The sequence below is a fragment of the Suricata suricatta genome, chromosome 1 (genome assembly GCF_006229205.1).
Source record: "Suricata suricatta isolate VVHF042 chromosome 1, meerkat_22Aug2017_6uvM2_HiC, whole genome shotgun sequence".
Classification (NCBI taxonomy): Eukaryota; Metazoa; Chordata; class Mammalia; order Carnivora; family Herpestidae; genus Suricata; species Suricata suricatta.
In genome coordinates this window covers 192,452,062-192,464,668 of record NC_043700.1, presented here as the reverse complement: position 1 = coordinate 192,464,668, position 12,607 = coordinate 192,452,062, and the positions used below count along the sequence as shown (strand labels likewise).

The following is a 12,607-nucleotide window of genomic DNA, read 5'->3' as shown; positions in this document are numbered from 1 at the left end:
TGTCGCTGCGCGCAGGGGAGGCGGGCGGCAGCGTGGACGCCGTGAGTAGCGAGCCGCGCTTCCTGCGGGGACAAAGGCGGGCGTGGGCCGGCCGGGTGGGGCGCGGGGCTCCGGCCGGGGCGCGGGAGCCCGGGCTGTGCCTTTGTTCCAGCCTCCCCGTTGGCGGGACTCGGGCCGGAGGGGTGGGTTTTGTGCGGACGAGACCGGAGGGGGGCAGCTTGAGCGAGGCGGGCAGTGGCAGGGGCTCAGCCCGGTGCCTGGAGGAAGTGAACAGTTGGTGGAGGTGCTGGTTTGCCAGCAGCAGAGTGGTTTTCTTTGTGTGGGGGGGGCGGGGGGGGGAGCTGTAGGGCAGGAGTCCCAGTGGTCGGCGCCTGTGGGGCTAACTCTAGTGACTCCGTGGGACGCTGACCACACACCCAGTTCAGTCCAGCTCCACTGCGGCCCCAGGAGGGACCAGGTTCAGTGGGGGGAGGTACAGGCAAAACAGTACAGGGTGGGGATTTTGTCCAGAGGGCCAGCGGCGGGGCGCCCAGTATATGAATGGGCATTGAGGTGCCTTGCAGAAGCCGGGACTCAGAACCTGGGTCTTGAAGGATGGATAGGAGTTCTCCCTGTGAGAAGGGATAGTGGTCAGAGGCCAGAGCCTGGCATGTCTCAGGGAGAATAGCTCTGGTGAACAAGAGGCTGGACAAGGGCGAGGGCCAATGGTTGTGCTTGGAATGTGAGGTCCTATGGGCCTGAGTTAACCTTGAGGTGGTCAGCCTGCCCCTGGTGGCCGTGTGCTGCGTGGCCCCTGCCTGAGTGATGTCCCAGCTGATGGGGAGACAGGACGATGTCAGCAAACCCTCCGGGCAGTCCGTCATCACAGCCACTGCCGATAAGGGCGCGCTGTGTGCTAGGCTGTGTCCACTCTGTCCTTCCATTCTACGGTTCTGGCAACTGAGGCCTAAGGATGGGGACTGGGGACTCTTGATGACCTGCTTTCCTGCTTCTTGGTCTCAGGGCCTTTAGGAAGGGATGGACTGAAGCTGGCTGAAGGCAGGAGTGGAGGGTGGGACATTTGGGAGCCATGCCCCTCTCTCCTTCCCTGCTAAAGGGTCAGAGATGGTGGAGAGGGAGCCCAGGGCTTGGCCCCAGCCCCCGTACCTCTTTAACTTCATTAGGCTATGGCCCTACTCATCTCCTGGAAACCGTCCCTGGCGGTCCCCATAGTAGGTTCATGTAGTACTCAGATTTGGGGTGCTTATGGCCCAAGGCCTGACTTATGCAAGCCAGTGTTTTCTTTTCTTTCTTCCTTTCTCTTTCTTTGCTTCTTCCTTCCTTCCTTTCTTTCTTCTTTCTTTTTTTCCTTCCTTTCCTTTTCCTTCCTCCCTTCCTCCCTTCCTCCCTTCCTTCCTTTCTTCAACGTTTATTTGTTTTGAGAGAGAGAGAGCAGGAGCAGGGGAGGGGCAGAGAGAGAGGTAGAGAGAGAGAATCCCAGGCAGGCTTGGTGCTGTCAGCACAGAGCCCAACACGGGGCTTGAACTCATGAAAAATGAAATCATAACCTGAGCCAAAACAGAGTTGGATGCTTAATCGAGTGAGCTACCCGGGCGCCCCTGGACCAGTGGTTTTTTTGAATTCATTCACGGTGATACTCGCACTTCCGTGGGGCCTTGAATTCAGTAGGTGTGTGCTGAATTAACCAGTGACAGTGAAGGGACACTCTCCGTTCTCAGAGTCCTTGGGGCTCAGGTGTGTGGCCGGATGGACCAGGGGTCATCCAGATGGACTAGGTGGCCCTTTCCCTCCCTGGGGTCCCACCTGGAAGCCTGAGGCTTTCGGAGGTTTCCTTACCCCTTGCTGTCTCAAGCCTTCATGCTGTCTCCAGCACGTTGGCAGGGTCCCCACTGCATGCTCCCAGCTGTGCCACTGTCTGTCCCCAGCCCTGGCTGAGACTGTCTCCTTCTCCATTTTTTGCAGCTTCATGGCGGCCGAGGAGATGCACTGGCCGGCCCCCATGAAGGCCATTGGTGCCCAGAACTTGCTAACCATGCCCGGGGGCGTGGCCAAGGCTGGCTACCTACACAAGAAGGGCGGCACCCAGCTGCAGTTGCTCAGATGTGAGTTGTCTGGGGGGTTGGGAGCGTGACGGGAGGGTGTGGGGACAGGGCTGAGCCTTAGCCCTGCTGCCCTGGTGGACGTCCGTGGGAAGTGACCTGTCTCTGAGCCTCTGCCTCCTTCCCTGGTGAGGGCCCAGAGTTTTCCTTCCCTCCATGGTGGCCGGCATCCCCTGGGGTGCCTGAGGTCAGCCTCCCCATTTACCAGGACTGTGGAGGATCTGAGGTGCTACTGCAAAATAGAGATAGGACGAGCATTTGGTGCGCAGTGCTGACCATCGGTCCGGGGCAGCCTCAGCCTGCAGCCAGGGCCTGGGGGCCCTCGGTGGCCTGGTAGGTCTGGCCTTGCATTATCCACTGGGTGTTCAGTGAGTTGGTTGGCCACTCAGCCCTCAGTGAACCTGCCTGCCAAGACCCAGCTGGGTGCTGGACCTTCAAAGCTGCGTGAGGCCAAAGCTGTGGTCCCTCAGACAGCATTTTGGGAGAGGGTGGGAGCCCCCGGGTCTGGGAGATGCCAGTCATTAAGACATTGAAGGCCAAAGAGCATCAGGACCTTGGCTGTCCCTCTGCCCAGGCATGAGGTCCTCATGCCTTTGTTCCGGCAGCGCCCTCTGCCCCAGACTCCCAGGCGCTGTGCTGCCTTATGGAGGTACCCAGGCTGGGCTGTCGGGTTCTGTGTGACTCAAGTTGGTCTGCTCTGCTCTTTGGGCAGGGAGCCTCCAACAAGGGGCCGTAACTGATCTGTCCCCAGGCTTTGGAGGGACTGCCTTGGGATAGGACAGTGGAGTGGGGGGTTCTCAGTGTAACTGTCTAGCCTGGTGTTCGGCTCCACCCCAGTGGCTCTTGTTGACAAACTCTTTGGGCTTCTTTGTCCTTGCTCTGCCTTCCTTCCTAGGGTGGCCCTTGCTTTGCCCTTCCTTGAGCCAGCCTCTCTGTTCAAGGTCTGCCCTGGCCCTGGGGATGGCCATGCCCGCCATGGCGCTCTGGGACTGGTCAGCATGCCGGTGGTTTGTTTATGCTTAGACTCCTTGGGAGGGGCAGCGTGCTAGCCCAGCTCCCTGCCCTGCCATCTAGTGGGGTTCGAAGGCAGGAGGTCTGGCTCCTAGAGTGCTCATCCTCTGCTTTCGCCACACTGCCCTCAGGGCCCCTGCGCTTTGTCATCATCCACAAGCGGTGTGTCTACTACTTCAAGAGCAGCACATCTGCCTCCCCGCAGGGCGCCTTCTCGCTCAACGGCTATAACCGGTACGTGCCCGCTGCCCGCCGGCCCCAGCCCAGCCCTGGCCAGGCCTATCCCAGGGTCCCGCCCAGGGAAAGTTCTAGCTCTCCTGAGAGGCTCACACCACACCCCTCTGGATCGTGTCCAGCCTCCTCCACTGCCTCTCGGCCTCTGTGTGGCCTCACAGTCTCCCTCAGGCCTCCCTGGCTTCGGGGCCTCCCGGGCCAGGGCCAGCTCCTTGCTTTACACATGCCCCAGAGCTGAGTCCATCCAGTGAGTGCTTCCCTGCTAATGGACAAGTGGGCACTCCACCGGAGCCTTCTAGATGGGAATGCTGGCAAGTGAGAGCCCAGTAGCTCCAGCTGGGACCATGCTAGGGCATTGGGGACCTGCAGAGCGGGGATGAGCAGTGACCCTTGGGCTCTGGGTCTGGTGTCATCCCATGGGCCCTGCACCCTGCAGCATTAGACTGCTTCCCACCTCCCTGCTTCTGAGGACCCAAAGGCCCCATGGTGTTGGTGGCACCGAAGGTGACTCAAGGCTTTGGCCTGTACCCTGGCCAGGAGCTCAGTGCCGGGCCTCCCGGCGGGCCTGGGCCCTGCTAAGGAGGGGAGGAGCCTGGGGGCCTTGCGATTCATGATGAGATGTTTCCTTTTCCCAAACACACACGCTCAGCCCAGTGGGTGTGCACCCTGACCCCAAGGCATGGTGCAGATGAGCTCACCTGCCCCAGGTGCTTGGCCTTGTGGGCTCCCCCTTGGCAGCAGGAGTGGGGCGGAGGCTGACATGTTAGGGCCCCCAACAGGCAGGCAGGGGCCCCGGTGGGGCCAAGGTGGGCAGGTGGCATCAGAGTAAAGTGGCACTGGTAGGCAGCGTGGGTGACGTGTCCTTGGTTTGGAGCCCCACCTGCTGCTCCCAGGATGCCTCCCTGACTCCAGAAACATGTGTGTGTCCTTGGGGGCGTGCTGGGTGCTGGGTGCCGGGTGCCGAGGCCTGGCCCAGGCCGTGCTGCCCAGGTGCTGACCGCTGGCCCTGTGCCCTCAGGGTGATGCGGGCAGCTGAGGAGACGACCTCCAACAACGTCTTCCCCTTCAAGATTGTGCACGTCAGCAAGAAGCACCGCACGTGGTTCTTCTCCGCCTCCTCTGAGGACGAGCGCAAGGTGAGGCTGCCTCCTGGGGCAGGGAGCTGGCGGGGCCACCCTCCAGCCTGGAGGGGACGTGAAGGGGACAAGGTGCCTGGTGGGCGCTCTCCCTCCGTCCCCCTCCTTGCGCCTGTCGCCTGGTGCCATCATCACCCTCTTGGAAGTGGTGTTGGGAAGAGCCCTGAACGGGCTGAGGCGAGGCTGGAGCCCCAGGAAGGCTGCTGGCCAGGGCAGTGAGGGCAGGCGGGGGACGGGAGGGGCCCCGACCGGGCGGCACCGTGCCCACCACAGCCCCGACTCACCTGCAGGGCTGGATGGCCTTGCTGCGCAGGGAGATCGGCCACTTTCACGAGAAGAAGGAGCTGCCCCCAGACGCCAGGTGAGCCCGGGGGGCTGGGCGGGGAGCGTGGGCAGGGTGTCGCTGGGGCCACTGGGTTCCACATGTGTGCCTGCCTTCCAGCCGCCAGAGGCCTGGCCCAGAATCCCCTTCTTGACAAGTTTTCTGAAGGTGCTAGCCAGGCTCTGTGTGTGTGTGTGTGTGTGTGTGTGTACACTCACACCCATCATGGTTTCTGTTTGGGGGCTGAGTGTGATTTTTATCTGCCCTCCCACCACCCCCCGGAGGCCCAGCACTGGTGGTAGCTCAGAGCTTGGCTTCGCATTCCCCCAGTGCTCATTGGCGGAGGGGCAGAGAGAGAGAGGGAGACACAGAATCCGAAGCAGCTCCAGGCTCTGAGCTGTCAGTACAGAGCCCGACGCAGGGCTCGAACTCTAGAACTGTGAGATCATGACCTGAGCTGAAGTTGGACAGTCAGTCGATGGAGCCCCCCAGGCACCCCCCATCTCCTTTCTTACTGCGCGATTATCTGTAGGTCCCTCTTTCGGGGCGCGCGCGTGTGTGGCGTTTGTGCACATGTCCACATCTGGGTGTGCCTCTGTGCGTACGTATCCACATGTGTGGGTGCAGAGGACTCCCCCCTGCACCTGCTCACCACCCCCACCCCCCATGCTTCAGTGACTCCAGCTCGGACACAGACAGCTTCTACGGTGCAATTGAGCGGCCTGTGGACATCAGCCTCTCTCCGTACCCCACGGACAATGAAGGTGAGGCCTGTCCCTGCAGCCCCTGCACCCCCTCCACGTCTGGCTGCTGCCAAGGAAGGGAGACGTGTCTGGCTGTCCCTGATCTCTCTGTCTGTCTTCCCCAGGCAGCCTGGGTCCCAGGTTCACACTGGGCCCTCCTGGTCCTTGCCCTGTGCCTCTCTGGCTCTTGGCTGCCAGTGTTCTGAGGGCACCTGCCTCCCCCCCAGCCTGGGTGCAGCGGGGCCTGGGCCGCCCTCAGTCTGACCTTCTGTCTGCCTCACAGACTATGAGCATGAGGACGAGGACGACTCATACATGGAGCCTGACTCCCCTGAGCCCATGGAGCCTGAAGGTAGGTGGGCGCCTGTGAGCCTGGGGCGCTCACAGGCCTGGGACCTGGAGCAGGGCTGGAATGCTGCTCCGCGTAGCCTCAGTTTCCCTGTCGTGTACGCTCTGGCTGGTTCTGCTCACCTGACCCTGCAGCCTCCACAGTTAGCCTGGGGTGGAGGGGGAGGGGACTTACACGTAAGTGAGCTGGGGGGACCCACACTTGTGATGCTGGGCTGGGGGTGGTCCTGGGGGCTGAGCAGGAAAGGAGGGACACGGAGCAGTGGGCGGGGCGGGGGGCCTGTCGCTTATCGGCTCACTCCCACCCACTGTCCCCGGTAAGAGAGACCATTCAGTGTACCAGGCATTCACACGTATGCGCTACAGCAAAGCGTAGGGCCAGCGGGAGAGGGCTGTGCCCATCACTCACTATCCTTTCCACTGTTCTGGGGATTTGGGACAAACCCTCAGCCCCTGGCCTCCCTGTGTCTCTGCCTCCTCTCCTCCAATGACCTTGTCCTCTGCCCACCTCGACCCCGAGTCCCTCTCAAGTGAAGCAGGTCCAGCCCCTTCCCTCCTACCAGCCCCTCCCTCTGCGGCCACTACCAGGGCCTCCCGGCCAGCTCCCCTCCCAGCACGGAGCCCACAGCTCCATCCCACGTCCCTCTGCCCCGCCCCTGAACAGCGGCCACCTGTGGCTGGAGGTGAGCACGCGGGGCCTTACCCCTACTTGTGTACCTTCAGGGCCGGTGCTCTTGCAGACCTGTCAGCACGCTCTCTTCCGAGTGCCCCCTGCAGGCAGGCGCTCCCTCCCTGTCCCCAAAACCTGTCTTATTAGGGTTTCGGCCACCTCCCCATTCCCAGATGCAGCCCTCAGTGCCTGTGAGTGGAGCTGTACCCGGCCTGGTGCCGTTCCCCTGCTCCTCAGCCGCCTTGCTCGGCACCAGGTACCCTGTGCTCCAGGCCCCTCCTGCCTCACTCAGCCCTGTACCGGCCCCCCCCCACCCCCCTGATGCCCATCAGCACAACCCCGGCTACCCCTGGACTCAAGCCTGGCTCGCTCCTCTCCCACCAGTCTGAGGCCGCCAGGACAGCCAGTCACAGAGAGCCTGTTGACTCTGGCATCTCCGTCCTGCGCCTCGCCTCCAAGCCCCAGACCTGCACCCCGACACCCACAATGTGTGTTGAAGCGCGTGCAAACACAGCCTCTGCCTTCCCACCCGCTCCTGTCCGTCCTTCTCACCTCCCTTGGTGGGAGTTAGAGCCTCCTGAGGTCAGGTCCCAGGAGTCTGCCTTGCCTCCTCTCTCCCTCCACTTCCAGATAGGATATCTAGGCCTCTGTGGGGACTGCTTCCGGGGGGCAGGTGAGGCAGGCCGGGCGGTGCGGCTGGTGGTGGTGGCCTCCAGCCGGCCACCCTTGCTCACTGACTGGGTCTCGTTTCTCTGCAGACACTTTGACCCACCCACCGGCCTACCCTCCGCCTCCTGTGCCCACGCCCAGGAAGCCAGCCTTCTCCAATGTGCCTCGTGCCCACTCCTTTGCCTCCAAGGGCCCGAGCCCTCTGCTGCCACCCCCGCCCCCGAAGCGTGGCCTCCCCGATGCTGGCCCGGCCCCTGAGGACTCCAGGAGGGACCTGCTGGGCCCGAGGCAGCCTGAGCCTGGCCTTAGAGTGCCCCCCGCCTCCCGGAGGATGAGTGACCCCCCACTGGGCAGCCTGCCAACCGTGCCCAGCCTCCGGAAATCCCCTTGCTTCCGAGAGAGCCCCAGCCCCAGCCCAGAGCCCCAGGTCCCCAGCCATGGGGCTGGCCCTGCCTCCGGCTCTGCCATCATGACCACTGCCACCTCCAGGAACTGTGACAAGCTCAAGTCCTTCCATCTGTCCCCTCGGGGGCCACCCACGCCTGAACCTCCACCGGTGCCAGCCAACAAGCCCAAGCTCTTGAAGATGGCTGAAGAGGCCCCCCCAAGGGAGGCGGCCAGGCCTGGACTCTTTGTCCCCTCTGTGGCCCCCAGGCCCCCTATGCTGAAGCTGCCCGTGTCCGAAGCCACCATCCAGGCCACCGCCCGGCCCGCCATCCTGCCCAGGCCAGAGAAGCCACCCCTCCCCCACCTCCAGTGAGTTCACTTGGCACTTGTGCCCCTGCGGCCCCTCCCCAACCTGATGGGTTCTCCTGCCGGTGCCCTCACCTCCTCGACTTTTGCACTGTCCATGACGGATCCCCAGCAGCCCCAGTACAGGAATGGGAAGGCTCCTGGACAGCCCCAGCCTGGTTGGGCAGAGCAGCACCTGACCCACCTCGCCCTGGAGGGGTGTCCCGCCTACTGGGTGGTGGGCCTGGAGCAGTGGGCAAGGAGGGTCTTTGGGGAAACCGGCCTCCCATAGTCTGTGCTGGGTTATCCGAGGACCCTGCACGGGTTAAGGGAGAGGGCTGCAGGGCTGCCCGGCCTGGGATAGACGGGAGGGTGGGAGCTGGGGCGGTGAGCCTCTGGGGCCAGAGCGCCTGCAAAGGCCCTCTGGTCCACAGCTGGCCTTCCAGCCCTCCCTGGGGCTCTTGAGCCACCAGGGCTGCCTTTGTGGTCTCCCTGATTGGGAACTTGCCAGAATGTGGAATATGTTGGTGACTTACCCGGAGGTCTGCTTGAAACACTTTCTTCTTTATTGCTGGGCTGTGTCAGGGGACCGGGGTCCCTGCCCCTGCAGTGTCATTCATACCCAAGCCTGTGGCCAGAGATTTCCAGGGCCCCAAACAGTGAAGGCTCTGGGGGCCAAGAGGAGAGCCTTGAGTGGGCGGCTGGCCCTGTGCTCCTGGAGCGCCTTTGGCCTTGGCTCTCTCCTCCCTAGGACTGTTAGCTCTGCTGCCCGTGATAGGGAGCCTGGGAGGACCCTCTTGCCACATGATGGTTCTGTGTCACGAGCAGCCATGACGGTGCAGGCCGGGTCAGTTTGCCAAGTGCTACAGGGATGTGTGTGCCAGGCCGGCCGTCCACAACCCAGCAGCCCAGCCCCGTGTTGCCTCCGTTAATCCTCCCTGAAACTGTAGAGGCTTGGGACCACCTGGCCCCGCATGTGGGATGTGTCCATGGACTCCATCCATTCACATGGATCTACTCTCTGTGGCTTTGGGAGGGGCATGACTTAGCCAAGGTCACAAGCTAGTTAGCTGCAGAGCTGAGGTAAGACCCCCAGCCCAGGTCCTTTTCCCCCAGTGCCCAGAGTACTTGTCTGTGGTGTGATCCCCAACACCTGAGTTCACCCTCTTGCCAGTGGCATTGGCGGCCAGCAGGCAGTTCTGGCCACCCATCTGCTCCTGTGTTGTGGCCAACACAGGCCTGTCTCAGAGGTCTCTGGTCACAGCCCCGAGTGCATGGGGGCCGTGTGCAGGGGTGTGAGAGTGATGTTACTTCCTCTGCTTGCTTCCCTCCCAGGCGGTCACCTCCTGATGGGCAGAGTTTCCGGAGCTTCTCCTTTGAGAAGCCCCGACGACCCTCAAAGCCTGAGGACACGGGTGCAGAGGGCTCTGACGATGACTACGAGAAGGTGAGGCAGTGGGGAGCCCCGGGTCCTGGCACTGGGCAGGCAGCCATGGGTGGGCTGCAGGCTGGGGTGGCCCCTCCCTGGCCACCTCCAGTGACGAGCCTCTAGGGCGCTGGAGTTGCCGGGAGCATGAGCGTGTGCACAGCCCCAGATCTGGGCCCAAGGCTGGCAGCCCTTGGGGGATGGGAGGTCGGGGGAGGGCTGGCTCAGACCCAGACCCTGACCGCCATTGGCCTCTCTCCAGGTGCCCCTGCCCAGCTCCGTCTTTATCAATACCACGGAATCCTGCGAAGTGGAAAGGTCAGCACAAAACCCTTCTTTCTCTGAATCCGTTTTTGTAGATGGGAGGTCCCCTGCCTTCTGTCCCCCATCACCCGCTTTGGTGCTGGGCCATTGCTAGTGCAGGTGCGTTGCCCTGCGCACTGTGCAGAAACCAGGAAAACCGCCGATGCCATAGGCTCAGTCCCAGTGCTGCAGTCACCCTGGGCAGGGCCCCAAGCCCTGCATGGGCTGGCCCTCACGGCCCCCATTGCCCTCGGACCCTGTGCTGTAGCATCGAGAGAAGACAGAAACCCGCCCCAGGAGTGGGGCTGGCCAGTCCTGAGCGGCTGTCTGCGGGTGCTGTGCTGATGTCGCCTGTGTTCTTGTAGGCTGTTCAAAGCCACAAGCCCCCAGGGAGAGCCCCAAGATGGACTCTACTGCATCCGGAACTCCTCCACCAAGTCGGGGAAGGTAGGTGCCCGAGGAGGGTGCCCTGACCGTCACCCTGCTGAGTGAAGGCCCCCCCCCCAGGGACTGCTGCGTTGTGGGGGCTCTTGTGGCTCTGCCCACGCCAGGGCTGATGGCACCCATCTACATCGCTTCCCTGCACAGCCTCTTATTTCACGTCTCGACCAGTTCTGTCCTTGGGGTCTCTGCCCGGCAACCCCTCCCCCATCTGCTCTCAGGCACTGAATACCAGCTGCGAGCTGGCAGTGGTAGTGGCCCAGCCCCCCAGCATAGGCAGGAGACGGGAGGGAAGTGCTGGAGGTCCCGGAGCTCTGTTTTTTTTTTTTTTTTTGATGTTTACTTATTTTGAGGCGGGGAGTGGGGGGCATGGAGTACATGCTCAGAGCAGGGAAGGGCTAGAGAGAGAGGGAGAGAGAGAACCCCAAGCGGTCTCCTCCCTGTCAGCCCAGAGCCTGATGTGGGGCTCCATGTCATGAACCACATGATCATGACCTCAGCCAAATCAAGAGTTGGACCCTTAATCGACCGAGTCACCCAGGGTCTGCGTGGGCTCCTCCGGGGTGAATTGTGTGACCTCACCGAGCCTCGGTTCTCTTGTTCTTTTTTCCCTTTTCCTTTTTCTCTTCTCTCTTCCCTTCTCTTCTCTTCTTCTTCCTTATGCCCTCCCCACCCCTCCCCTCCCCGTAAGCTCTACCCCCAACATAAGGCTTGAACTCACAACCCCTAGATCAAGAGTCACACGCTCTCCCAGCTGAGCCAGCCGGGAGCCCGCTCAGTGTTCCCAAGAACGTCAGAAATGGCCCTAGAATAGCCGGGCACCGGCTGCTATCACTCAAATCTCATTGGAGGCTGTTGGGCAGGAGGCTACTCATTTCAGTCCTGTTGTCCGTGTGCAGAGTGACCCCTCCCTAGGTCACCATAAGGGCCACAGGACCCAGCCTGTGTCGTGGGGCCTGTGTCGGCCCCTCCATCTCTGCAGTCCATCTCCTGAGGCTGGGGCTGAACCATTTGCTGCTTCTCCCCCTGCAGGTTCTGGTCGTGTGGGATGAAAGCTCCAACAAAGTGAGGAACTACCGCATCTTTGAGAAGGTGGGCAGGCTGGCGGGCGCCTGGGCCCTGGGTGGGGCAGCGGTGGGGGATGGGGGCCATGCACGGACGTGCCACAGGGCAGCTGGGAGCAGGCCCACCCCATTTTGCAGGAATCCCCCCCAACCCTGCCCCTCCCTCCCCTTCCCAGGACTCAATTCCACCCCACCCCACCTCACCCCTCTCTCCCCTTCCCAGGATTCTAAGTTCTACCTGGAGGGCGAGCTCCTGTTTGTGAGCGTGGGCAGCCTGGTGGAGCACTACCACACGCACGTGCTGCCCAGCCACCAGAGCCTGCTGCTGCAGCGCCCCTACGGCTACACGAGGCCCAGGTGACCCCCATCCTCTGCTGCTGGGCGGAGACATCAGCCGGGCTGCGACCCTGCGGTCATGCTGTTGAGCCGGCTCTCATGGGAGGACGATCTGGAGTGAGCGCCGTGCTCTGATCCAGGGCCTGGTAGAATCTGCCGGGCCAGGCCTCACTCAGCAGGCTGGGGTGGGCTGACCCAGCTCTGGTCTCCAGAGGACTGGGGGGCTCTCCTGTCCCATGCAGCCCACCCTGTCCCACCTGCCAGGAACCCAGGGCCCCAGGACCAAGCCCCGCCTGGGCTTTGTGGACAAGAATTCTGTCACCCCCAACCCCTCCCTGCCCCCCTAGCACACTAACTACGCACTGGGTTGGGAGCTGGCAGGGCTGGGGCACTTGGGGTTGGGGCAGGGGCTGGCCCCCCAGGACCGACACCCCCAGGAACGCTAAGACACAGGCTCCAGGACGGGCCATTGATGTACAATAAAGCACAGATGACCTTTCCGTCTGTGGCTGGGGCTTCATTGGAAGGAGGGGGTGACCACGTGCGGGCTGCAGCAGCCCAGCTTCCGTGGACGCCTGAGGAGTGCTCGCCTTCCAGGGCTGAGGCCCTTGATGACTTGCTCTGGGGGAAGAGCTGGTAACAGAAGAGGACCCGACCTTAGGCAGTCTGGACTCAGAGCCTGTACGCTGAGTGCCACAGGTCGGGGGTCAGGCAATGGGACTGCAGAACTGGAAGATCCCCACATGTACGGATGGGTCATTTGCTGGGTCATTTGACGGTTACTGGGAGACAGCTGAGCATACACTGGCCAGGGCAGGGGGGTGTGCCTGGGTGGGGAGCTAGAACCTCACTGAGGGCTCCAGGAAGACTTCTTGGAGGAAGTGACGGCTACAGATGGGTGGGAAGAATGAGCCCTGTGTAGGCTGAGTGGGTGGCGATGGTGGTTCCCAGGTACCAGAGTCCCCAGGGCAACACCCAGCTCAAGTCCAGCCCTCCCCTCCCCCGCTTCCTGCAATGGAATTCCAGCAGGTGCCCCCCCCAGCCCCCCTACGGCCATCCAGACTGGATTTGTG

The 12,607-nt window shown here is 62.5% G+C and overlaps 1 protein-coding gene across 3 annotated transcripts in view; it reads left to right on the top strand.

The window, feature by feature from the left end:
* Positions 1–12,034, top strand: part of SH3BP2 (SH3 domain binding protein 2) — a 34,507-nt gene extending 22,473 nt beyond the window's left edge. For all 3 annotated transcript variants that reach the window (XM_029949407.1, XM_029949399.1, XM_029949390.1), the window contains 12 exons: positions 1,963–2,102; positions 3,242–3,344; positions 4,363–4,480; positions 4,771–4,841; positions 5,478–5,566; positions 5,829–5,897; positions 7,322–7,988; positions 9,300–9,411; positions 9,653–9,708; positions 10,059–10,140; positions 11,167–11,226; positions 11,422–12,034. In XM_029949407.1, coding sequence (XP_029805267.1) covers positions 1,967–2,102; positions 3,242–3,344; positions 4,363–4,480; positions 4,771–4,841; positions 5,478–5,566; positions 5,829–5,897; positions 7,322–7,988; positions 9,300–9,411; positions 9,653–9,708; positions 10,059–10,140; positions 11,167–11,226; positions 11,422–11,559 — 1,701 coding nt within the window. In that variant the 5' untranslated portion in view covers positions 1,963–1,966 and the 3' untranslated portion in view covers positions 11,560–12,034. The remainder of the gene's footprint in view (positions 1–1,962; positions 2,103–3,241; positions 3,345–4,362; positions 4,481–4,770; positions 4,842–5,477; positions 5,567–5,828; positions 5,898–7,321; positions 7,989–9,299; positions 9,412–9,652; positions 9,709–10,058; positions 10,141–11,166; positions 11,227–11,421) is intronic.
* Positions 12,035–12,607: the final 573 nt, after the last annotated feature.